This window comes from Protopterus annectens, chromosome 4.part0, assembly GCF_019279795.1.
Source record: "Protopterus annectens isolate FY-2018-M chromosome 4.part0, PAN1.0, whole genome shotgun sequence".
Lineage (NCBI taxonomy): Eukaryota > Metazoa > Chordata > Ceratodontiformes > Protopteridae > Protopterus > Protopterus annectens.
Genome location: NC_056733.1, coordinates 625,271,930 through 625,299,742, shown reverse-complemented (window position 1 = coordinate 625,299,742; position 27,813 = coordinate 625,271,930). Strand labels below are relative to the sequence as shown.

At 42.0% G+C, this 27,813-nt stretch overlaps 1 protein-coding gene across 1 annotated transcript in view; it reads left to right on the top strand.

Annotated features, from left to right (window-relative positions):
- CIT (citron rho-interacting serine/threonine kinase) overlaps positions 1–27,813 on the top strand; it is a 3,433,971-nt gene that overhangs the window by 1,742,868 nt on the left and 1,663,290 nt on the right. Inside the window, exon 23 of the mRNA XM_044069760.1 lies at positions 27,293–27,346. Within this exon, the coding sequence (XP_043925695.1) occupies positions 27,293–27,346 (54 nt within the window). The remainder of the gene's footprint in view (positions 1–27,292; positions 27,347–27,813) is intronic.

Here is a 27,813-nt window from a genome sequence, read left to right as displayed (position 1 = left end):
GGGGCTTCTCAAGTTACTGTACTCCCTCCCTTCCTAGGGTGGTTAGGCCTTCTCCTTCTGTTTCCAAGGCTTCTCCCAGAGGCAGGCCAGTTTTAGCTTCTGTTGGTGTTACTCCTAGTTCAGCAGGGTCTGTGCCTAAGAAGCACATGCTTAAAATGGCAGAAGATTTGATTACTCTGATTAGAGGTTCTTTGCCCCTCCTGATAAGAGGCCTAGGGTGGAGCCAGAGTTGGGAAGTTTTGAGCAGGCTTGGATGTTTCAGAGTCTTCAGCTGAAGACTTGCAGGAGTACTCTCCTTATTCTGATTCTGATGCAGATGATTCCACTCCTTCTGCTTCTCCTCCAGAGCATTTTTCTTTTCAGAGACACTTCATTCTATGAGGGAACATTTTAAGTGGGAAGGTCAGGACTTCTCTGATTCTCGGAAAAGGCTTAGGGAATTTTGCTGTTACCCCAGCATAGACCCTTGGCTATACCCCTGTTCTGGATGTTGTGGAAGATGTGTTTGCAGAGGCTTCACTTAATCCTGATTCTCTGCCTCCTGCTCCTGTTAAACCGGATAGGTATTACAGGGTGCCTGAGGCTCATAAATATCTTTATAAGAGTCCTAGGGCGGACCCAGAAACTATTAGTCAGGGACCTAAGGGTGTCAAGGCCTCTGTTGTAAAAATCCGGTTCCTCTGGATAAAGAAGCCAGAGCTTTGGATAGATGGGGAAAGAAGGTCTATACATCTTCTACCTTAGCTATGAGGGCTTTGAATTGCCAGTTTCATATGTTGAAATATCAAAACTTTCTTCTTTCTCAATTGAAGTCTAAGGTGGATGCTCTGGCGGAAGGCATTGAGTGTAAAGAATTACAAGATTTGGTGCATGTCTCTGAACAGGTGGGTAAGCATTCATTACAGTGTGGTTTTGATGCTGTGCAGGCCTCGTCTAGGGTGGCTGCCACTGGCTCAGTTCTTCGCAGGCACGCCTGGCTGAAGGATCAGAATTTATCTGACCATATTAAGACAAGGATTTTGGATGATCCTTTGCAGTCTGATGTGTTGTTTGGTTCACCTGTGGAGTCAGTCTTGAAGAAAATGGAAGACAAGGCTAAGTCTATGCAGGCTGTTAAAGATTTTTTCGAAGTTCAGCCTCCTAAGATTAGTAGGAATTGGCCTGCTAAGGGGTGGACGTATCCTTCTTATGATTCTCAGTCTAGGGGTAGATCTAGACGTGGTAGGGGCAGAGCTCAGAGTTCTTTCAGGCCTAGAACAGGGAGTTCACCTGCACAATCTTTGGGTGAGGGCAGGGGCCAGTCCTTTCGTAAACAGGCCCAATGACCTACTTTTTCAGCTGCCAGATCCTTCTTGCCTGGCAGCACCTTTGGGAGGAAGGTTAGCACTCTTCAAGGAAAATTGGATGCTGATTACCCAAGACAAATGGGTATTGGATATCATACACCAGGGTTACAAGTTTTATTTCCATACCTTGCCTCCATTCAAAGGCATGCCGGACGTTCCTCCTCAGCAAAGACTAGAGGCTCACAAACAAATTTCTCTACTACTTCAAATAGGGGCCATACAACCGGTTCCTCTGCCAGAAGTGGGCCTAGGATTTTATTCTCGCCTGTTTCTAGTACCAAAGAAAGGAAACACGTGGAGACCAATTTTGGATTTATCTATCCTCAACACATATCTGGACATTCCCAAGTTCAAAATGTTGACGTTACAACAGCTTTTACCTCTGCTGGGCAAAGATCACTGGATGGTGACTCTGGATCTCAAGGAAGCTTACCTTCATGTTCCTATCAGGCCCAGTTGCAGGAAGTATCTGTGTTTTCGGGCTGGGCCTTCACATTATCAGTTCTCTGCATTGCCCTTTGGCTTATCTACTGCGCCCAGAGTGTTCACGAAGGTTCTGGCTCCAGTGGTAGCTTTCTTCAGGCTAAGAGGAATACAAATCTATCCTTATTTGGACGATTGCCTGATTCTGGCCCAAGAAAAGGACGAACTTCTTCATCATTTGCAATATGTGATAGCAGTGCTAAGATGCCTGGGGTATTCTGTGAACGAAATAAAGTCCAGTCTAGTACCCTCTCAGGACATGTGCTTTCTGGGTGTGAGACTGAATACAGCATCCCAGATGGCCTTTTTGACCCTGGACAAACAAAAGAATCTTTCTCTTTACTTCCACCAATTGTCTCATCAGTCCAGGCTGACTGCAAGAACAGTCCTTCAAGCCTTGGGGTTCATGGCATCTTGTATTCTGGTACTTCCCAATGCCAAACTGCATATGAGTAAGCTACAGTGGTATCTCAAGAATGTATGGACACAGCACTGCCAAGATTTGGACACTGTCATTCAGATAATACCTTGCATTCAAAAGGAATTTTTGTGGTGGGCTCAGGAATGTCACCTAAACAAGGGACTCTCTGTGACCCGCCAGAGGAGAGTCAGATTTTAACGACAGATGCCTCAGACAAAGCTTGGGGAGCTCATCTAAATGGAAAATGGGTACAAGACACGTGGCCTGCCAGACTTCAACATCTACATATCAACTTGAAGAAGATGTTAGCAGTCCAATTTGCATTGATAGCTTTCAAGGATTTACTTCTTCCAGGGCAGGTGTTGATTCAAACAGACAACACAACTGTCATGTGGTACATCAACAAGCAAGGGGGAACGCATTCTTATCCTCTATGCAGACAAGCAATGATTTTGTGGAAGACTGCTCTCAGTTTTCAGCTAAATCTTCAGGCAAGGTTTCTGCCAGGAGCACAGAACTCCTTAGCAGATGTGTTGAGCAGACAAATTATGGATCCCCATGAGTGGAAATTGGATCCTCATGTATTTCAGAGATTGACAGTGTTATGGGGAACTCCAGACATAGATCTGTTCGCTTCTCCACTAAATTACCAGCTGCCAAAGTTTTGCACAAAAAGGTTTCATCCCACAGCTTGGAAAGTGGATGCTCTCTCATTCAATTGGAGCAATCTTCACGTGTATGCCTTTCCACCTCTGCCTCTCCTCCCAAAGGTACTGCTGAAGGTCAGACAGGACAATCCAAACATGATTTTAATAGCTCCAGATTGGCCTCGACAGCACTGGTACCCGTTACTGAGAAGTCTGGTACAGGAGCCTCCATGGCCTTTGCCTTCGATTCCTCACCTGCTGTCTCAGGAGAGCAGTCATTTACTCAATGTCAAACTTCATTCTCTACATCTGACAGCCTGGCATATTCTGTTTTAAACCCTGGAGGGTCTCAGCTTCCACAACAAGTTTTGAATGTTATTTTGGAGGCCAGGAGGCCTAGTACAAGGAAAGTTTACGCAGATAAATGGAGGAGATTTTTATTTTGGAGTACAGCAAAGGACTTTGATGTTTCTAAACCTAATTTAAGTGTTGCACTTCAATACCTTACTGAGTTATTGGACAAAGGTTTGTCCTTCTCCTCTATAAAGGTTCATGCTGCAGCGATTTCTGCTCACTATGACTGTGACCCACCATTATTTTCTCAGCCTTTGTTTAAGCAATTCCTTAGAGGGGCAAAGAATATAAGACCCCCACGTAGAGCCCCTACTCCTGCTTGGGATCTCAATTTTGTGTTGGAGAAACTCACTCTACAACCTTTTGAGCCTGCAGCATCGGCAGAGTTGAAATATTTATCATGGAAGACTGCTTTTTGTTGGCCATTACCTCTGCGAGAAGGGTTTCTGAATTACAGGCCCTTATGGCAGTCGAGCCTTTCTTAATTTTCCACAAGGATAGGGTGTCTTTGCGTACTAACCCTTCTTTTATGCCTAAAGTGGTTTCTAGTGTGGCTTTAAACCAAACTATTCATTTGCCTACTTTTTATGCAAACCCCCAAAATAAAGGGGAAAGGATTTTGCACACTTTGGATATACACAGACAGTTGCGATATTATTTGAGCAGAACTAAAGGCAGTCTCAGCAGTTGTTTGTTTCTTTTGCTTTGGGTTCTCAGGGCAAACCTGTTTCAAAACAAACTATTTCTAAGTGGATTGGTTTTTGTATTGCTTTCTGTTATTCCCATCATGGTAAGGAGATTCCAGCTGGGATTAGGCCTCATTCCACTAGGGCTACTGCCACTTCTACAGCTTTTTTAAGGGGGGTGGCTACTAAAGATATTTTGGAAGCAGCTACTTGGAGTTCAGTGCATACTTTCTCTAAGCATTACCACCTTCCACTTTACTCTAAATCTAGGGCTGGATTTGCCACTGCTATTTTACAGGGCATTTTGGCAGCTCCTAATGCTATATAGTTTTGCCATCCTCCCTTACCTCTGCTTTGGGATTCTACCCATTTGTAAGGACTGCAGCAATGTGAGATTAAGAACATAGTACAGTTTTGTACCTACCATAAATGTAGATGTTCGAAGATCCACATTGCTGCAGTCCAATTTACCCTCCCTCCTTCCCCTCTGTTGTTGAAGGTGGTGGTGTGGTTTGTGTTGTACATATTGTAAATATGGTTAGTGCACGGGTGGTTGGTTGGTTTTTGCTAGTTTTTGGCTTTGGCCTTTCTTGTTAGGGCCTTCTGACATCTGGGGCAAGAAAAGACTGAGGAAATGACGCCGGTCATGCGCTTTTGTACCCTGACGTCCTGATGTCAGTTTTAAGCGCCTTGACCGACGTCAGCCTAATACTTTGGTATTCGGGCCGACCGAGGACAGCGGACTACCCATTTGTAAGGACTGCAGCAATGTGGATCTTCGAACATCTACATTTATGGTAGGTACAAAACTGTACTTTTCTGTTACTGCACAGATATCGACGTTCTCCATGCTAAGGAGAGTTTAGAGTGCGTGCATCTTGAGGTTTAGACTTCTGGTGTTGAGTAGCATTACTCTTAGTTTCTTATCCCTTGTGATACCTATGGAGGTGGGTTTGTCTTTTGAGCGTTGCCTAAAAAAGGCACTATGGGGGTAGCAAGAGCCTTTGCCAATATACAAAAGCCCAGGGGTGACAGGTGCAAGCCGTCCCTAGCGAAGCATCGTGGCTTGTCGAGCATGTCATCCCAGGCTGACAGGCATTGGATCTCCTTTGAATGACACCAACACTTAAGCCAATTGTTGAAATTGATCATCTTGTCTTCATATTGTGGCATCATTCTTGGTGAGGGTAAGATGCTACTCAAGGTCAGGGTCATACCGGCCTGGGCTACATGCTCAGAGAGCTCCTCTATGTCTCTCTTCATGTAGTCCAGGGAGGTACGTCTCAGGTCATTCACACCAGCATGGACAATGACTGAGTCATATTTGTACTTGCCTTGGAGTGACCTGAGTGCTTGTGTTATGTGGCGGATCCTAGCGCCCGACAGGCAGCTCACCGTGACCTTCTCCTTGTTCAGCCTGGTGAGCGGGACGTCAGTGTGCCTGACGATAGTCACCTATTACAAGTGTATCAGGTGTGTTGTTTAGCCTTAAGGGCTGTGACTGTTCGGCACACTGGCTTTGTGAGCTATGTGTTGCACGTGTTTTGTTTTGGGGCAGCGGTTGCTTGGGTGTCTGCTTTGGAGGTCTCTGCTGCTTAGGCAGATTTTTATTTAGAGCCTCCGAGTATGTTTTTGTGTTTTTATGCATTTGGTTTGTTGTTGTGGTAGGTCTATGTGAGACTGGAATTGTAGTGAGTGTGGTTTCCTTCTCCTCCTGACTGGTTACGCCAGTACTGATTTGAGAGAGCTTAGCATCCAGTTTGGCTATATGGCTGCATCTCTCACATGTGTTGGAATTTGTTGGGAGGAGGAGAGGGTTGTCTGTGTACATGAGGCAGTTGTAACATTGCCTCAAGATTCCCAGATTCACCAGCTGGACCGGAGAGGAGATTGACAACTGACCTTTGGACATGCTAGAATAGTATTGGGAATTCCTTTATAATTGAAAAAAAGGGCCAATGGGGAACAAGGTACTCAAGGGGAGTTTGTGAGGGTGTAGGGCTTATAAGTTTTAGTGCTGACTTATATAATTGCTGTAGTGAGCAAGTGCCAGGTAACTAAAATGCAATGTGTTACAGGTACGTTAAATGCAAAACGACAAACAGTAACCTTCTTTCAAGTGAAACAAGGAAATAAGTACAGTAAGCAATGCAGATATCACTAGGGATCCACAGAAGTGCTAAAAGGCCACGTTTTAGGTGGAATTAGCATTTCAGGGAAATAAACAAACAACAAGCATACAAATAAAGCTAGATTCAGCAGGCCTGGATCTAGTCTATGCTACAGCAAACAAGGTGTACCAATTTCAGTAAGAAACAGTTAGAATATGCAGGCACTATAAGCCTCTAACCAGAAATTCCCTGCTCAGAAGGGCAGAGTCCAGCCTCTCCTCCCACAAGAGTGCAGACCGCAATCCTTTTCCCGCATATATTGAAATATGGTTCCCGTTCCTGCATCATCATCTTCTCCAGCAGCCTTGGACTCTGGACCTAGTTCCAGACCTTCTGATCCATCATTCGGGCCGGCTGCACCAATCTTTGCAATCTCTCCAGCTCACTGCTTGGTTGCTGCACTTCCAAACTTAGCCAGGCTTCCAGATATCTCCCCCTCTGTGCGCGAGATTATTTTATCATCGCACAAGTCTACCACTAGAAAAACTTACGCTAGTAAGTGGAAACGTTTTTCTTCCTGGGCAGAGACTAAGAGTATAGACCCCTTCTCAGCCCCTATACACCACATTTTGGAATTTCTTCCGGAACTCTTTCATTCTGGCTCCGCTTCCTCTACAACTAGAGTTCAGTTAGCTGCAATGTCAAATTTTCACATTGGCCTGTCGGGAAATATCATGTCGCATAAGCTATGTAAAGCCTTTCTCAAAGGGACCACTCTGCTCAGGCCTCCAGTGAGAGATCCTCCACCTCCGTGGGATCTAAATTTGATTTTAGCTTCTCTAATATTGCCTCCCTTCGAACCTGCAGCATCTTGTTCCTTGAAGTTTTTATCTTGGAAAACTCTCTTTCTGGTAGCCATTACTTTAGCCAGAAGAGTTTCAGAACTGTAGGCTCTTTGTACCCGTCCTTCGTACCTAGTGTTCCACAATGATAGGGTTGCTCTCAGGACTAATCCTTCCTTCCTTCCTTCTTTCCTAAGGTCTCTTCAGAAATTAATTTGAATAAGTCCATAGACCTTCCTGTATTTTTTTCCCAACCACTCCAACAGGGCGGAATATAAATTGCATCAGTTCGATGTTCACAGGCAATTACGCTTTTATTTGCATAGAACTAAAGATATCAGGAAATCGGACCAACTTTTCCTTTCTTATGCTGAGGGTAAACAAGGTCTTCCAGTCTCAAAAGTAACCTTGTCCAGGTGGTTGACTTCTATCATCACATTTATCTATCAACTGAGGAATAAAGAATTGCCTGTTAAACCAAAAGGTCACTCCACCAGAGCTTTAGCCACTTCTGTGGCCTTTCAGGCTAGGTTGCCCATGGAATCTATTTGTGCTGCGGCTACGTGGGCCAACCCACATACTTTCATTTCGCATTATAAGTTGGATGTGGTTTCCAGAAACAGAGCAGATTTTGGTTCCACTGTTCTGAAGAGTTTGTTCTGATGAGCCACCCAGGATTTTAGGTACTAGGGACGCTGTCCCAACCAGCAAGAATGAAGGCGAGATAGACAACTTAACATAAAGAAGTTATGTACCTACCATAACGTTCCATGTTAGTTGTCTTCTTCTCCCTTCTTTCTTGCGTCCCTCCAGCCCCCTATCCGAGAAGAGTTCCTTATGTTTTTTCATTGGCTGAGTCTTCTCTGTCTATTCCTTTCTGTCTAGTAGCCTCTCTGGAGGTTTTATATATTCCAGGATAGGATCCTTTCCTTATTATGTCTGCAGTTTGACTTACCAAACGAAATCTGGGTATCTAGCACCAGGCATCATGGGATATGGGTTGGCCTCAAGCCAGTATGCAGCTCTCGAGCTTTTGAAGATTGCCGAGTCGGAGCCGAGGATTGGCTCCGAACCCAACCAGCAAGAAAGAAGGCGAGAACACAACTAACATGGAACATTATGGTAGGTACATAACTTCTTTTTTCGAGGTTTAATTCTTTGGTAAACCCTTCCAGTGCTCCTCAAAAAGAGGCCCAATTGTCCACCTCTGGAGGCAATTAAGGGTCGCTTATCCCTGCATCTAAAAGCCTGGCAAGAAGTCACCCCTGATGCTTGGGTGCAGAGAAGCATTTCCAGAGGTTACACAATTCCCTTTTCACTCCCTCTTCCCTAATCAAAGAAATTCAACAACATTCCACCCAATCAGAGGGAACAAGCAGCTATTCAAATTCAAAAACTACTAGAAAAGAGTCATCCATGAAGTCCCACCAGACCAAATAGAATCTGCGTTTTTCTCAAGATTCTTTTTAGTGCCAAAAAAGACAGGGGACTGGCGACCAATTTTGGATCTCAGTGAACTGAACAAGTCTGTTAAAAAAAAAAACCAAATTCCGGATGGTCATGGTTCAGTCCATTCTTCGTTTTTAGGAAAGAACAACTGGATGTGCTCTGTAGATCTTCAGGATAAGTACTACCACATAAAGATGCATAGACATTCCAGACAATTCCTTTGCTTCCAGCTGGGAGCCAGACATTACCAGTTGAGAGTGCTGCCCTTTAGTCTCACCACAACCCCCAGGGTGTTCATCAAATGCATGGCAATATTAGCAGCTTACTTAAGACTGGAAGGATTCCGAGTGTTTCTTTATCTAGATGACTGGCTCATTTCCGCTACTACTATCAGCAATGCAAAAGGTCGTACAAGTATGCAACCATTTAGGCATCACAATCAACTTTGAAAAATCCTCGCTGGACCCAACTCAGAATCTAACATTTCTAGGAGCTTCATTTGATACAACAACCTCCATTGCCTCACTTCCTCTATCTCAATTGGAAACTATGCAGACTGAAGTTCAGACACTATTACAGAAGGACAAAGTACCTACACGGCAAGTACTTCAAACATTAGGTTTAGTGATGGCTGCAAAAATTCTTTTTCCCCTGGTTCCACATGAGAATTTTACAATGGTTACTTGCAGCAAAGTGGTCCATTCTTCAGCATCCCTTGTCAATGCCAATCTTGATAACCCAACACATGCAAGAGAGAGCTCCTGTGGTGGGTTCATTCGAAACAAGTCTTAAAGGGGCACCTGTTCATTCCCCCTCACCCCAAAGTCACAGTGACCATGAACTCTTCCCATCTTGGGGGGGGTTGCCAGGGGAAGACTGTCAAAGGCATGCAGTCTCCAATGGAGGCCACTCTCCACATAAATGTTCTAGTGATGAGAGTAGTGCTATTAGCATTGCAAGCATTCTAGGGCTTTCTACCTATAGGGGCGAATGCATTTCAAACAGACAACATTTCAGTGGTCTGGTACATCAACAAACAGGAGGGATCCAGATCTTACCCCTTATGCTGAGAATCCTTCAGAGTATGGCAGTGGGTGATCTCATCCAACCGCTTTCTGATTCCAAAGTATATTCCAGGGAAGTAAAATGTGATAACAGGCAAACTGAAGCAGGTGCACTCTTGTACCTCATGAGTGATCCCTCAATCCAGAAGTTTCAGAAAGGATATTCCACACATGGGGCCAGCTGTGCTGCGACCTTTTTGCCTCCCTTCTGAACAATAAATGTGGCAGCTACTTTTCCCTCATCCCCTCAGATGGGGAATTACCAAGGGATACCTTTCTTCATAACTGGCCTCCCAGTCTACTTTATGCCTTTCCACCGATCCCTTTAATTCCTAAATTTCTACAGAAAGCAGCCAAGTTGAAGAGCAAAGTCATCTTCATTGCACCCTTTTGGCTTCAGCAAATTGAGTTCCTCTTCCTTCAGCTTCACGTAATACAACAACCTTGGATTCTGGATCCACCTCCAGACCTCCTTTCGTACTCAATAGGCATCAATCACCCAGACATTACAACTCTCTGGTTGATAGCTTGGTTTCTCCAATTCCTTTAGTGGCTAGGCATGATATAATCTCGTCCCCTGTCTGATGCATCCTTTTATCATCTCACAAATGATATACACATAAACTTTATTCAAGTAAATGAAAAAGATTTGTTCATTGGGCCTCTGTACATCATATTGATCCTTTCTCATCACCAATACATGACCTTCTTCATTTCCTAGCCTCCATCTTCAATGAAGGTGCTTCCACTTCTGCTATTAAAGTTCAACTTGCAGCAATTTCTAATTTTCACAATGGTTTCCATGATCAATAGGCTCTGCAAAGCCTATTTGAACAATGCTCTCCTACTTAAACCTCCTTACATGGATCCCCACGCCTGTTTGGAACCTTACTTGGATGCTGCAAGCCCTGATACAAACCCCCCCCCCTTTGAACCAAGCCTCCAGGTGTGATCTGAAGTTTTTATCCTGGAAAACTACTTTTTTGGTAGCCATCACTTCGGCTAGACGAATTTTGGAAATTCAAGAGCTTTCGTCTAGGCCACCATATTTGATTTTCCATAAGGATACAGTTTCTCTCAGAATAAACCCATTTTTTCTACCTAAAGTACTTTCGGAAACCAATCTTAATCAATGCATCAACCTTCCAGTATTTTTTTACAAATTACTCTAATAAGGGTAAGTACTTATTGCACCTGTTGGATATTCACAAACAATAAAGATTCTACCTTGACAGGACCAAGGGTATCATAAAATCCAACCTGCTATTTATTTCCTTTTCGTACAATAAATTAGGTCAATCTGTGAGCAAAGTAACTCCAACCAAGTGGATTGCAGACTGCATTTCCTTTCTTTATAAGAATATAGGTATTTCTGTACCAGTACCCCAAAAAGCACACTCACTGTTGAGCAGTAGCTACTTCTGCTGTCTTCCATTTGAGAATATCTATAAATGACGTATGTGCAGCTGCAACTTGGGCATCACCCTATACCTTTTTTTACTCATTACCAGTTAGATCTAGTCTCTAGGGGTGAAGAGCATCATTTGGTTCAGTGGTGCTCAGGAATTTACTTTCTTGAGCCCACCCACGATTATAAGTAGCTGGAGACTCCGTCTCACACGTGATGACAAAATGAAGATTGACAACTTCAGATAAAGAAATTATGTGTTGCTATAATGTTCCATCTGAGTTGTCCATCTTCATTTGTTATCAGCTCCCCTCCCTCCATCCCCCTGCTAGATTTCCTGGAAGAACGAACATTCCCTCTGACAGTTTTCCTTTTGGAATTTGTTACTCTGGCTGTGGTCTGTTTCATGCATTTTTACTTCCTCCTTTCACTTATTAGCAGACCTGATCTGAGGTAAGCTACCCTAAGCATTATGGGTAAGGGATGCGCTTGAGAGTTTTTGGAATCCACGAAGTATAAAAGTGGCTGAGTCAGTTCCGAGGGATTGGAACCAAACCCACATGTTGATGACAAATGAAGATGGACAACTCAGATGGAACATTATGGTAAGATTTAACTTCTTTTTATGCTCATACTGGAAAGCCATTACCAACTTATGTCAGTTCTCACTCCATGAGACATAGGGCAGCAACCACTGCCTTTCTAAAAGGTGTGTCTAATCAGGCCATCTTGGAGGCTGCCACACAGTCCTCTGTGTATATCTTTGCCAAACATTGCCAATTAGGCACTGCATCCATTGCTGGGATAGGCTTTAACACTGCTATCCTGCAGAACTTGCCATCTTAGGGGCCACCAGACAACTTACTTCCCACCCTGTAGCTTTGAGAATCCTCCCAAGAATCAGTACTGCAACACTGACTATGAAAAATGTAGTGCAGTTGTGTTATACTTACTGTAATTGTAGATGTTTCAGTAGATCATTGTTGCAGTACAAACTCCCACTCTCCTAACACCTCTGACTGCTGATTTCCCTCCATGCCTTTGCTTTTTTGGGGGGGGGATGGCTGGGTACCCATTATCCAGCATCATCCTTTCCCTCTTTTTCTAGTCCATGGTTAGAATTTTGTCTGATGTCTCTCAAAATTTTGACAACTGGAAAGGTCGTGTCTTCCTCAGGCATCAGACTGACTCTCACAGCCTAGAAAGACTTGAAGATGGTGCAAACAGATGCCCTCTTATATCCTGACATCCAGATGTCTATATTTGGATGTTCATTGGCTTGGAATGGTTGTACAGACTCTGGAGATTGGGCTGGTTGTGGGCTTCTGCATGGCAGGAAGAACTTACGGTCAGTACTATAGCATTGATGTACTCCAGCATCTACAATTATGGTAAGTGCAACACAGCTGTTCTTACTGATTGCTCAGGGTTTCACTACTCACTCTTCAGACATCTTTACCAATGGAGTAGCAGTCAGTCACTGTTTTTCTTCTTTCAAAAGAAAAAAAAACTTCAGGATTCTTCAAGTGTTATTCCGGCTTTTAGTTTGCCTCAGCTTTTGGTGCTTAACTCTGCTGTGGCCAATAGTTGTCCCTCAAAACACCCATCTTGATTCGCCAGTCCTCTTGATGTAGCCTTCCAAGTCACCAAAGACCTGAGGATTATCCACATCCTCTGCATCTGTAAGGATTCCATTAGCAGGCAAGAGATAACTACTTTGGTAACTATCTGGGGAAGGGGGCAAGTGAAGGAGTTTCTCCCTTAGCAGGGGTGGGGTTTTGAATGCTGGGTTGTGTGTGTTTAGAGGCCAGATATTGTTAAGGGAGAATGTGTTTAGTGAGAAAAGCCTCCTATTTCTATTTCCATTGACAAGGAAGATTTACTGAATTTGTCAAGGAACTAATCACTGCCTTTTCCTCATCTTCTCAACCTACTGGGAGAAAAAGAAACCTAGTTCATTCTCATTCGAACTGGATTTTCCAATCAGAAGAGCAGTCATGTGTGTGGGAGTGTACTTCAGGAGTCTCTTCTCAGTCTGAGCATTCTGATTCTGAGGACAGCATTGTTTCAAATTTTTTGTTGAAGAAATTTTCTTCCTTGACATTTTATCCAACATAAAACAGGTTTTTCAGTGGGGTCAGAATGATAAAAGATACCTAAAGCTGAACCTATCCCTCCTGTATTTTATGATTTAGAGAATGTTTTTCTTGCTGCATCAAGCCTTCATAATGGGCAACCTCAAGTCCCTAAAGTTTCTGGCAGGTAATATAAGGTCCTCCAGTCTCATCTGTGTTTTCTATATCCAACAGTCTTTTTGTTTTTTTAACCATATCTGCTGCTGCTAAATGGGTTACCACTACTAATCCAATTCCCACTGATTGGGATTGGAAAGCAATGGATAAGCTGGGGAAGAAAATCTGTTTTTCTAATACTTCAGCTTTCAGAATTTTGAACTGTCAAAAGCTCATGTTAAAATTTTTGCTGCTGTCTTTTGCGAACATGCAGAAGCAAACATTTCTTCTTCTGAGGTAAAGAATTCATTAAATCCTTCTGTGACAGCTGCTTCTGAGGTGACAAAGCATATTTAAAATGTGTTCTCTATATAGCTGACTCTTCCTCTAGGGCTTCTCCATGTGAATCAGTTTTGAGAAGACTTGCTTAGCTCCATAATCAAGACCTTCCAGAAGATGATAAATCTAACATTTTAATCACTGCCTAAAATTGGAAGATTGTTTAATTCTTATGCATCTGAAGTACTAAGGAGGGGGAAATACATTTTCCAGCCTTCCTTGTTTCAGTCCAAATAGTAGATCTGATGTCTGTTTTGTCTGTTCCTCAACAGATGAGTCTCAGATCCGACTTTGGCCACATGTAGACTTGTGGATCCTCAGCTCAGGCTCCTCCCTATACAGATAATTCCCTCTAGTCCTCAGAATTACCTCACATCTCGTTTGCCGTTCGTATTGTATAGACGTGGTGTACTCGTTTCAGGCTTGCTTCAACAAAATTGTCTTTTTTATAGTAACACTTCAACACCCTTTTAGAGAAACTGTATTGTTCTGCTTTTCATTTAGTTCTTTTTCTAGTGCCTAGATTATTTTTCCTTTACCCATAAATCTTTTGTAGGTGCCAATGTTTTTCTGTTTTGTTTTGTGTCTTTGCTACATTCTGTCCTTAACTTTTTTAAGTTTTGGGTTATCTACTGTTGGGATGTCTTATTGCCATTTTTGGTGTTGAGCTTGCTGTTAGGTATTGAGTTTATCATACCATGGCATTTACATTAAAAAAAATCCTCTTTTACATCTGTTTTTCCCTTTTAGTTGAGTAAATTATGTTTGACAAACCTTATTGGTTCAAGAAATGTGTGGCTTGCAGCCACAAACATCTTTATTTGAATGCTCACCACAAATATGTTTATTGCTTGGACACTGCCCATTTGGAGGAAGATTGTTCTATTTGCTCGACCTTTGGCTTCTGGGCTATAATCGTACTTTCCTGTCTTCTGTGGGAAAATCATCCAAATTTGTTTCTTCACTGTTTGAATTCTCCCCATCTGGTAGGAAATTATTTGGCAATATACAGTAGGAGAGTGCGACAGGCCCAGGGACAAGGGCAATGAGACAATTTAGTGCTCCCCTGATTGCTATCTTTAATCTCCGTCATCTTCGTCTCCAGCTTCAAAATGTCCAGGTCATACGATCCTATTCTTCCTTCAGAGCTGACACTATTATGATGTAGAACCCCATCTTTACTGGAACCTTGATTTTCACCGGGGTTGTTTTACAGGCTGCGTTCCCCTTTTTTCCAAGAGAGAGGTCATCCAGACCCCCTGTCTACCTTATCCTCCCTAAGTCTGTTAGATCTGCCAGAAGCCTGACAGGGGTTGATTTGGTTAGAATAATGAGGAATTTCCTTAGAACTCAAATTCATCTGAGGGTGTTCTCCATCTCTCACCAGATCCTTTGACTCTTCAACCCTTCCTGTGATTGCTCCTACCCCAGTCTGCCATTCTGGTTTTATGGATTTGAGATTCCTTCAAGAGATGTCTGCTTGAGATCTAAAGATGTGGTCATCTTTGATTCCGGCAACTTCTCTGGTTCCACCGGCTCCAACTTCCTTGGATCCGGAGGGATCTCTGAGCTGAAGCTTTGGCACTAGTTCCAGGAGTCTGGAATCGACTCGGAAATTGTTGGAGCCATCCCTTCCGCTCAGGGCTTCGGGGTTGGGTAACTCTGCTCTGGAATCTGTCTTGGAGTGGAATCAATCTGGTTTCCTTGGCCATTCAGGTGTGGAGACCTTGGCTCCTGTCAGGATGATTTGGGGTTCTTCTTCAGCTTCTGCTTTCGAGGCAGTAGGGAGATCTCTCTCCTTGGTGGGAAATCGGACTTCTCTTCCCCTATCTGTTCCTCCTGTCTCACAACTGTAAAATGTGGATCCTGATCTTTTACAGTCTACCCATAGAGACATTCTGTTCCAGTTAGCCTTGACAAGTTCCACATACAGGACACCTAACAGTCTTCTGAGTCCTACAACTGAGCATCCTCGAAAACCGTTGTGCAGGAGGAGGCACTTTGACTCCCCTCAGGAGTCCATCACAAAAGACACTGATTCCAGTGAAGGGGAGGGATCCCCCAGATTACTACTTGAGAATATCTCATTTGAGGAGATCCTGGAGCTGTTGAGACTGAAAGCAGGTTGGTCTTCCAAAGCCCCCTCCTAAGATGAGTCATGTTTCTTGAAGATATTGGAACTGGCTGAGCTACTTCTTGGGTGGTCTCTCCTACTGATGAGATAGTCATGGTCCACCTGCTCACTCAGTGGTCATGAAAGGAACTAGATGTGATGGAACCTATACCAAAAAAAGACTGATCAATACCTGTTGCTCCAAAAGGCAGGCAGTATTGGAGGAAAAGGCCTGGTTGTGGATGCCATGGTAATAGGGGCTGCCACCAAAAAGGAGCTTGCTGACGCTAGCTCATCTCTGTATCCCCCTGATAGTGTATGGCTTTGGATAGATTTGGGAGGTGAGTTTACACTTCAGCCACCTTTGCTTTAGAGTCACTGAATTATTTGCCGCACATTACAAGGTTTCAGAGAAATTTAATGAAACAGCTCTTCATATCTTTCCCTCAAGGTCCATGTCAGGAAAATTGTGGACCCGCGCTTGCAACCCTTCAGTCCCTATCAAATACCTCTATGCATCTGATATGCAATGTAACTGAGTGCACTTTGAGATCTGCAAATACAGGCACTACCATAAGGAGATGTGCTTGAATGCACTTGTGTGACTTTGCAGAGACCTTCAAGGCATCCTTTATTAATGCCCCTTATGATGTTTTGACGCTTTTCGGCCCCAAGGTTAAAAACACACTCTCCAGAAGTCATACCCCCTTAGAGGGTCTTCCCTAGAAACCAGAAAGGGGCAAGAAACTGTGGTTTTGGAAGTCTCAAGAGTTCATACTGGACACTTTTCGTGGTAGACCCGCCATGTCAAAGAGGGGAATAATGTAGAAGCCACCTTCTAGGGAGAGGAGGTCCGAAAAAACCAAAGCTGTTCAGAGGAAGAACAAGGCCATCTTCATTGTCTCTTATGGGTTTGACAGGTGTGGTTTCCGTTCCTCTCCAAGAGGCCTTTTCAACACTCTAGAATGGTTACCCGAATCCTGCACTCTAGAGGCAGTCTGGAGGGGCACTTATCTTACACTAAGAAGCCTGGATTTACATCACCAAAGATGTCTAGGTGCATATACAGTAATAACCAGAGGCTCTTCCATTCCCTTTGTCTACTCCCACAACAACAAAAAAAAAATTTCCAGTGTTCTACCCTCACAAAGAAAGGCAGCAGCTATAGAAATATACAAAATGCTAGACAAACGAGTCATCTAGGGGTCCGACCACACCAACACAGATTCAGAAATTACTCAAGATTCCTTTTAGTGCCAAAAAAGAAGGGTGACTCAGGCCAGATTTGTACCTCAGCCACCTCAGTCAGTATGTCAAACTCATGAATTTCCTGATGGTCAAATACAGTCTATCCTTCCCCTGCTAAAGAAGAATGATTGGATGTGTTTAGCAGGCCTTCAAAATGCATACTACCACACAGAATGGACAAGAGGTTGAGGAGGTTTCTTCGCTAATTTGCTTCCAACTGAGGGCCAGTCACTTTCAATTCAGAGCCCTGCCGTTTGGTCTCAACACATCTCCCCAAGTGTTAACCAAGTGTATGGTAGTGGTCACAGCCACCTCAGACTGCAAGATTTGCTTGTGTTCCCCTTCTTGGATGAATGGCCCATCACTGCCCCCACTACTCTTTTTCTAGTCTAGGCCAAGGATTATCTGCTGTATCTTTGTTCACTACTGGGCATAACAGTGAATCACGAAAAATCACATTTGTCTCTGGGACAGACCTTAGAGTTTATAGGAGATCACTTAGATACTACAAGCCAGATAAGACTGCTGGGTAAGTAGGCTGTCCGCCCTCTGCAATCACCCTTGCAGCTTCTGTCCTGTCAAATACCACTAGCCAGATTGGCCCTTCAACTATTGGGGTCGATGGCAGCTTCCATTATCTTATTTCCCTTGGCAAGGTATTACATGAGAGTTCTTCATTGGACACTGGCAGTTCAGTGGTCTAACAGGCATCAACCTATGAGTTTTTGGATTTGTTTGACAGACATTTGCAGGACTCTTGTAAGTGGTGGATACAATCTCTGAGGTTCCTCAGGGCTGATCCTTTGCTTCTCACCCTCACAAAGCTATGGTGACCACAGATAATTGCCAACTAGGGTGGGGGCATTACATGGGAAAGATTGTACGAGGCACGTGGTCTTCTTCCAAAGCCAAGCTTCAAATCTTTGTCTTACAAATGAGGGCAGACCTCCTTGCATTGCACTCTTTTCAGGATATCCTTCCTCTACGGTTGATCTGTATCCAGACAAGACATGTCAGTAGTCCGGTACATCAACAAGCAAGGGAGAACATGGTCCTACCCATTTTGCCGAAAAGTCATGAGACTCTGGCCAAGGGCAATATCAGCAATGCACGTACCAGGGAAGTCCAGCATTCTGGTGGACAGGTTGAGCTAGTCAGTTCTGCTACCTCACTAGTGGTCTCTCAACCCAACAATCGCAAAACAAATTTTTCCCCATTGGAGTCAAGCACACTGCTGTCTTTTTGCCTATCCCATCAACTCCAAATGCAGTAGGTTCCTTGCCCTGTTCCCTTCAGAGGGGGAGTCACCAAGAGATGCTCTAATGCACATCTTTCCCCACGGTCTCCTCTGTGCCTTACCTCATACCCAGCTAATCCCAAAATTCTTACAGAAAGCTCTGCAGGAGAAGAACTAGGTCATCTTCATTGCCTCTTCTGGTGTTGACAGATGTGTTTTCCCTTCCGCTGGCCTCACTTGATTCACCCGCCTTGGATACTGGACCCTAATCCGGGCCTTCACTCTCACCCATCTGGCATGCCTCACCAGAAAAGTCTATAAGAGTAAGTGGAAAAGATTTTCTATCTGGGCTTGTCAAAGTAATCTGAACCCCTTTTTGTCTCCTATTCCAATGGCTCTGAATTTCCTAGCTTCTGTTTTTCGTAGTGGTGTCAGCTGTTCTACTATTAAAGTTCAGTCACCAGCTATTTCAAACTTTCATGTTGGAGAAAACCATTCTACTTTAACATCAAACCCTTTTGAGAGGTACCTTCCTACTTAGATCACCACTTAGAGATCCTACCCCACCTTGAGCTATGACTATTTTGTTCCAAGCTTTGACTCCAACACCTTTTGTAGCTGCTGCTGTGGTCGAAATTAACTTTCTGACCTGGAAAGCACTCGTTCTAGTTGCCAGTACCTCAGCCCGGAGAGTCTCTGAACTGCAAGCTGTGTCATGTAAGCCTCCATACGTTATTTTTCACAAAGACAAGGGTGTCTTTACGAACTAATCCATCTTTCATACATTGGGTGGCTGCTGAGACATGTCTTGATCAGTACATCAACGTACAGTTTTTTTTTTTTCAAAATTTCTCAAATAAAGGAGAATATATTGTTGGATATGCACTATAAACTACATTTTTACCTCCACTGGACTAAAAGCATTCAGAAAAACAGACTTGCTTTTTGTCTCCTTTTCCAAACTTAAGCTAAGTCAAGGTGTTTCGAAAGTATACCGAGCTTAATGATTAGTTGACTAAATTTCTTATGGATATAAGGAAAAAAGAATTGACTCTACACAGACCTGCCAAGGCGCATTATTCTAGATCTTTCTCTGCCTCTGTGTCCTTCTATTTAATTGATGATAGTTGTGCTACTGCCACCTGGTGTAATATTCACATCTTCTTTCTCAATGTCAGCTGGATCTGCTATCCAGGAATATGGTAGCCTTTAGCTCAGCCATTATCTGGGATATCCTTAAATGAGACCATCCTGAGAGCTGAGTAGATGGTGATTCTGCCCATCTGTTGAGGAATGGACAGAACAGATATCCAATATGAAAGTTGGCTTACTGTCATAATGTGGAATGGCACTTACTCAAAACTCATTTGGTCGAATGCGTGTTGTCAAAATTGTAATTTTGAACTCAAAGTGATCAACATGATATCAGCGAAAATGAGTATTCATTTGCTAATATGAGGTTGATGTTATGAATGGAGATAGCAGTACAGTGTGGATCGGGAAATTTGCCCTTTTCCTCGCTGTACAATTTTGGAGTTGGCATATTTGATTTGTGGGGGGGGTGCAGGGGGCTTGGCCCCCTGCAAAAAATGTAAATTGAAACAGACTTTCGATATTGGAATTTCAGAAGTTTGAATGTTGATCACCGCTGTTGCCATGTTCGACATTGTAAAGTTCTGGCATTCCACTTTCAACATAGTGATTTGAGTATTTGATCAGAAAATATTGTGATTTTCCACATTATGATAGTAAACCATGAAAATTATTTACTCACCACAACGATAGATCTGTGTTCTCTGTTTCTGTCCTTCCTCAACTCCCCTCCCACTGCCCCATTCTTGGAAGATCATTAGCATTGTGCTTCTGGTACGACAGAATAACCTGTCCTTGTCCAGGTATTGCATTTTTGTAGCTCCAGACCAGTGCTCTGTTTCAGACACATCCTCTTTGGACTGCATTGTTTTGTTTTATTCTGTATTTTCAACCATGATTGTGTCATGGGGTTGGGGGCAAAATCAATATGCGGTAATCTTTGGGACAAGAGGAGATTGTGGGTAAGAGGAGGAGCCTGAGCTTGAGGATCCACAAGTCTATAAGTGGCAGAAGTTGGATTCAAGACCCATCTGTTGAGGAAGGATTAAAACTGATAACATAGATCTGTCATTTTGGTGAGTACCTCACTTTAATTTTTCCTTTTCTCAGCCTCATTTTCCAATAAATAGGTTAAACAGCAAGGATAAAACTTTTGGGGTTTTAAAAAACCTGAAGATGAAGGTGCAAAAAAGAAAGGGAAAGCCACCAGATCCCCTTCCCTCCCAGTCAGCATGACTATCTCCCTGTTAAGGTTTCTGTTCCCTCCCTACCTGACAATCTTTCTATGTCCCCGAGACTTAATCTTCCCTTATGGCATCAGATAATCTCAAACATTTGAGTTCTGACTGTAATCTGACAAGAATATTCCTGGTAGTGGGAATCCCTTACTCCTTTTCAGTGGATTCCATCTTGCCCAGGCAACCAAATTTCTTTTTTCTCCCATTCTGTAAAACATGATATCTCATGATGTCAATGAACTAGTGCCTGTCAGTCTCTCTGTATTTCTAGATTTTAGACTAGAAGGATCCTGGAGGACCATGCCGAATCTTTCTGCTCTCAACCTTTTCATCAAGATCCTAAATTCATGATGTTATCACTTAAAATTGTATACCTTTAATTCCTCATCTAACTTTTATTGTAAAGCTGAATTTAAAGTACTCCTATCATCACATTCCTGTTGCCAGCCTTTTCAGGTATTTGTTAAAATTTGCTCTGTCTGGCATACATTATTTTTTTTTTTGCCCTTTCACCTCTCCACGGCGCCATGGGTATTTGCAAAATGTTTAGCTCCAGTCATTCCTCATTGCAGACTCCTCTAGGGCATTCATATCATTCTATTTTTGTCTGTCTTTGTAGACTCTCTTTTTCGGACTATCAAGAGTCTTTAGCAACTGTTCAGAAAATTCTATTGATCTAGGGTTTCAGATCATTTCACAGAAGTCTTCTGTCATCCTGTCTCAGAATGATTTTCCTAGGATGTGTGTTGGACTCAGCCTTGGGAAGTGCCTTTCTTCCCCCAGTTAAAATGGATATGTTTCAACGATTTTTCTGAGATTTTTCCACCCTAAGCCAGACGTCTGCAATGGAGTCTCAGGATTTCAGGGTACATAGCCTCAATGATAATAATAACTGCCTTTTGCCAGACTAAACATGAGGAAAATATCAACATCTACACCCTTTAATGGTTTAGATTACAGTTCTGGGATTCATAAAAAGGGAAATTAAATGGTGGGTAGAAGTGATACATTTGTAATCCAGGTCTTCCCTTCTCCCTTCATACCGCCCTCCAGTCAGTCACCACAGATGTTTCAGACCAGAAATGGATAGTGGTTTTACAAAGGACACAAGTGTACGCTTTATGGGTCCCAGTGGGCAGACTGAAGCACATAAATGTCAGGAAGATGTTGGCTGCCATCAATGGCTTGAAGGGCTTGAAACATCTCTGGTCACCAGGACTTTTGAAAGGGTACACAGACAACACCACAGTGGTGTAGCACATAAACAAATGGGGGTACAAAATTGGTATGAAATCCTACCTTCTTTTCAGACTGGCTATGACAGCCTGGGAGGTAGCAATTCAGCTCAATCTGACTCTTCAGGCTTCATACATTCTTTTGGAGCAAAACATAAGTGATGGCAAGCTCAGCAGGACTGGGACACCCCTTGCATGGAAACTTCATCCTGGGGTCTTCAAAGAAATTGACCCAGATGTGGATAGCACCTCAAATATATCTTTCTGCCTTCTCTCTGAACAGGCATCTAAAGAAACTCTGCTCTAGGTTTCCTTACAGTCGGGCTTGGAAGACTGATGCTTACCCATTCCTGGAGATGGGAGTGTTCTTCCTGTACACCTTTCCACTGACTACTGTTATTCTAAAGATTTAGAGGGACTGTCCAAAAATTATGGTGTTGACTCCCTTTTGGCCAAGGCAACACTGGTTCTCCCTCCTTTTCAATCATGTCAATGGCATTTGCCACAAGCTTCTCCACAGACCAGATTTGCTCGCACAAGACAGAGGAAGTTTGGTACAATCCAATCTGGACACTTTAACTAACTGCCCCTGAAAGAATTTTGATACCTTTTTTCTGGGAGCATGCAGCAGGTATTAAAGGAGGCAAAAAAGCCTGCTACTAGAAAATCACATATATGTAAGTGGAAAAGATTTTCTAGTTTAGTGCCACTCAAGGAACCAGAAGCGTTTCAAGCCTAGTTACCTCTGGTTATTATTTCTGTGAGTTACTGTCCGATGGTTTGCTATATTCTTTCAAGGTACACTTGTCAGCCATTTCTTTTGACTTCTCTTAAATCTTCTCCTTTTGAATAAAGCTCAAGTTAAACAGTTTTTTTTTTTTTTTTTTTTTTTTAAGGGTTATTGCATACTTGTCCACCGAGGAAACAGATGGCTCCTCGTTGGGGGTCTCAATTTTTGTGCTTAAAAAGCTTATTTTGTCTCCATTTGAACCAGCTCTCGAGGCTGATTTGAGGTCGTTAACGTGGAAGACTGTTTTGTTTGTTGCTCTGACATCTGCCAGTAGAGTATCTGAATAACAAGCATTTACAGTGAGTCAACCCTCCCTCATTTTTCATAGGAACAAAGTTTCTTTGAGAAAAAATCCTGCCATTATGCCTAAAATTCTCTCATGTTTACTTTTAAGTCTCGCCATTAGTCTCCCAGTCATTTTTCCTAATCCATTAAACAAGGGGAAAGAATTCTTCACTTTTTGGATATACACTGCCAGCTCAGATATTACCTAGACAAAACTTGACCTTTCAGGAAGTCTTGAGTACCTGTTTTCTCCTATGAAGGTAAGAGGAAAGGACAACCTTGTCACTAGGCTGACTATTTCGAGATGGTTGCCCTGTGGTATTACTTTTTGTTATACTCACCACACTAAGCCACTTCCAGACAGTGTAATAGCTCATTCAACAACAACAATGGCTTTTTTTGGCTTTCTGGAAAGATATTGACTCAGAATATTCAAGAGGCAACAACTTGGTCATTTGTACGTTCTTTTATTTATTTATTATTTTATTCCAGTTTGGTGACCGGGGAATTTTCTACATTTTCAGTGGAGGCCCAGGGAGAAAAGCTCCACAATACAAAGTTACAGTACATAGAGAATTGCAAGAAAAATATTTGCATTGCAATCAACAGGTTGTATAACAATCAACAGGTAGTATTACAGTCAAAACAGGTATCATTCAGTAAAGACAGCAAAACTATTAAAAATTTTTCAAGAGAAATACAGGCATTCAGCATAATGGCTGGATGTTACTGTTTAGTTACATTTATAATCTAAGTATATGAGAGAAATTAGGAAGGTATGAAGGTTAGCCAGGAGAGAAGGAGCAGAGCTTAGGAGGTATGAGTTGAAGAGTGCAGTTACATTTCCTGTGAAGAAACGGGTAAGAATGAAGTTGTGTTTTGAAGGTGTGTGGACACTACAAACTGGATTCCTTTTCAAAGTCCATAACAGGCTTTGCCAGGGCCATTTTGCAGGGGATGCTGGAGTCTTAGTTATTGGCCTCTTACCCTTTTTTGTTACTCCTGACTAAGCTATGGGAATCTCTCCAAATAGCTTAGACAAATGCAGTGATGAACCAAGTATGAACATAAATACTAGTAAAACAACGGGGCAACAAACGAACTTGCTTTAAAATCAAAGAACACAGGAACAGACTGCAGGATGGTACCAAAAAACTTTAATATGTTATGCGCTTTTCGTTTGTTCAAATGACAAACTTCTTCAGACATAAAAATCACTTGACACGGTCCTTAAATAAAATAACTGTTAATTAGTCAATAATTGAAACAACTATAGCGTACCTGGCTTGAATGAGGGTTGCTCAATTAGTAGCATCCTTAAAATCAAAAGCTTGTTAAGATGATGTATTTTACTGTTTTTTATATTTTATAACTCGTTTAAATATTTATAATATGTACTTTAAAGTACAACATTATTTACATTTATTGTTATTATGTACTTAATTTATTTAGTATAATGTTTATTTGTAAGAGAGGTGCTTGTAGGTAATGTGGTTATACCTTTAAATGAGTTGTTTCAATTATTGACTAATTAACAGTTAGGACTGTGTCAAGTGATTTTTTTATGTCTGAAGAAGTTTGTCATTTGAACAAACGAAAAGCGCTTAACATATTAAAGTTTTTTGGTACCGTCCTGCAGTCTGTTCCTGTGTTCTTTGATTTTATAGCATGAACATAAATACAATTGTGTAACTAAACTTACCATAACTGTGCATGTTCTAATAGAGTGTCTTTGCAGTAGCTGTCACTCCCACCAGCCACCTATTTTTTTTTTCTCTTAGTGTACTTGTTCTAGTTGCCAGGATGGATTTGATTATACACCCTTGTATATAGTTTTGATTTGCTTTGTTTCCTAGTATAAATATGCAGGACTCCTGCCTCCTTCCTGCTTAAAAAATGATCTGAAGTAATTTGGCATTCCAACTGATTTTTATAGGGTGCCTTAAACACTCCTGGCAATTGGATGCAAGCTTTGGTAAACTTGGCCGGTGCATGGGATAATACCCAAATAGCTTAGGCTGCTGTAGTGGAGATCCCTTAGAACATCTACTGATAGTTAAGTTTATTTACACAGCTGTACATACCTTTCTTCGTTCTCTGTTGTGTACTGTCTTTGTAATGAGCATTTTTTATTATTGTAAGCCAACACAACTGATTTACTACACCAGTGTTTCCACCCTAGACTACTTTGCTACCAGTGCTTCTGAAGTATGTAGACACTTTTAGACTCCATATTTTCACTGCAACATTTGCTGCATATGTCAGGCCTGTCGCCTTACCACTACCGAAACCAAAACCATGCTTTTCCACAAATGAGGGTTTTACTTCATCTTGTATTTTTCTAGGTGCCCCCCTCCGCCCAAATATCATTAGGGAGAAGGTCCTACATGCACTCTTTAAGGCCAAAATCACTGCATCAATGTGTCTTGATAGTATCTCAGGATGCCAGTTAAATATCCTGAAACATGACTGATCAGGACCACTGGAATCGCTGTTTAACCATGGTCTCCAGAGAAGTTTTGTGTCACATGAATGGAGAACTGCAGCTATTATTTCTCTGTTCAAGGGTGGGACATCAGTGGACCCTGGGAACTTCAGATCCATAAGTCTGACTAGTCTCATATGGAAAGCCATGGAAATGATTAATAAGGACATAGAAAACCTTCAAACACTGGATCCAGCCCAGTTTATTTTCATCAAGGGCAGATCATGCCCACTCAACCTGGTGATGATCTTTGAGAAAGTCACCAAGACAATGAATAAGGTCAGAATGGTGCATACTGCCTACCGTGACCTGGCTAAGGCATTTGAAACAATACTTCACTCTGTTATTTTAAGCAAACTCAGAGATATAGGCATACACCCCTATGTTGCACCCTGGATTGCTAGCTGACTTTCAGATATGATGCAGGAAGTTAAGATAGGGGAGACAACTTCCACAAAGAGGGTGGTCAGTAGCAGAGCCCCTCAGGCACTGTGCTGAGTCCTCTCTTTTTGGCCATCTACTTCTCAGAAGTCATGTCTAATGTCAAATGCCTCTGGCTGACCAAGTTTGCAAACTAGTAGCAGTTATAGAACCCCCCCCCAAGACACTAACATTCTACATGAAGGGCTAGCACAGACAAAGACATGTGCCAAAGCTATTGCTTAAAACTCAGAATCAAATAATGCATAATAGTACCATTTGGGAAGTTAGCCACCCTAGGAAATTGCTTCATCAATATCACACCCCTAAGAGTAGAACCAATAGTCAGGGATTTGGTTATGTATGTTGATGGTAACCTATATTTCAACTAATGTTTGTCTAAGGTAGAAAGGAAACCATTCTATGTTGCTCAACATTTAAGCAAACGCATGATATCTAATTCCAAGGAAGTCACTGTTCCACTTTATTCGGCCCTCATCAAGTCCATCATTGGGTACAGTACTACCAGACACATGCGACAACTGTAATGTTCACAGAGGTTCCTCACAAAAAAAAAAATGAGGCATAAAAAGTAAGCCCTACATAAATCATCTCAGAGCCCTATCTCTGTACTCTGTTTTGTTCAGACTGATTAGAGGTGATATATGCTTGTTATACAAAACATTATTGGATCCCACTCTGATGAATCTGGTACATATCCTCAAAATGAATACCATCAGAGTTACAGAAATTAGGGGTTTAAATGTTGCTTGACATGTATGTGTATCAAAAAATCCTTTCCCTGTGAAACAGAGCTCTTCCCCTAACCCTATTCAAGAGAAATCTGCACCAGTAGATGGAAAATTGGAAATATACCCAAGGTCTAACACCTCTTCCTCTAATGTAAAGGGGTCATATGTAAATCTTGCTCTAGCTAATATATATACCCCTTAAAATAACTTCTAAGGCACATACACTTGTGGGATACAATTTGGATGTTTAGCTAGGCTTAAAAAAACCCTGTGATCATTAGCATAATATACACCTATGAAATTAATACTCGCCTATAAAGAGGTTATTAAAATACTCTTTGTTATATAAAAATCTGCATGCAGCTAGAGTCCTACCATGATTGTAAATGCACCAGTTAAAATACACTGAAGAATTACAGAAAATCCTTCCTCACATCATCCAAAAAAGTGATACCTAATAAGCCCTTCCAGAATGCCATTAATAAGTATTTACAGTCCACCTGAAATTGTAATTGATTCGATTGTGAAACCAAATCAGTCAAGATAATTAATCATCTGTCCTCATAAATTTGCCATTAAGCTTATTTCATCTCTTAGCTTTCTAGCTATCGCAGAAATAGTGTGCTATGTATAATCTTTCATATTCATTACTTGCACATAAGCATGCCAGAGACAGCCAAGCAAAGCTCTTAATACACATTTATGTATCTTATTACAAATATGTATATAGTGCTACAGTGTATGTATGTATTAATATGTAAGGTAGTTTAACTTTGTTGCTTGCATACTTGCATTTTGTCTAGTTTTTCCTTACTGCATTGCTAATTTCTTTATCATGTGGAGCTTTTCTCTGTGGGCCTCCACTGAATGGGTAATACCCATTTGGAAATTCACAGTTAACTAGTGCAAATTAATATACTTAAAGTATTGTATTAGTTAATTGTTTGCTCTGAGTAAAATTAGTAGTCATTACATCTCTCTCAAACTTAGTTTAATTCACCATCTTCCTACTCCAGGCTCATCAAGATGAGACGCAGCGTAAATTGGAGGCTCTGCGTGAAAGCTGTGCAGTAAGTATCTGGATCCTTTAAAGATTTCAAAACGTGAGATTTTTAGCACCTCTTTTGTGTGATTGTGAGCAGAAACTGAAAAGTTCCCTTAGACTGTAATAATATTAAATGGATGCTGGGTCTTCGTTTCCATTTGTGAAGTTCGAAGTTTCACCTCTCGTTTTGGTTCTAAAGCAGTAACTTTTTAAAGTGTGAGACATGGCACTGTTCGCAATGCCTTGTTGTTTTGTAATTGCATATTTGGTGATGGCACTTTTTTTTTTTTTGAAGGGGGATCCTATATCATGATAATGTAATCATTGGAAAAGTTAGCAGTTTAGCTTCATTTCTTCATCATCCTGTGCTGCTGATCATTCTTTGCAAATATTCGCTAGTAGATGCAGTCTCAGTATTTTTGATTACTACTGAAAGCAACAACAAATGCCTTCTTTCACTGAGAGTATTGTTGCAGTGCTTCAGGAGCAATG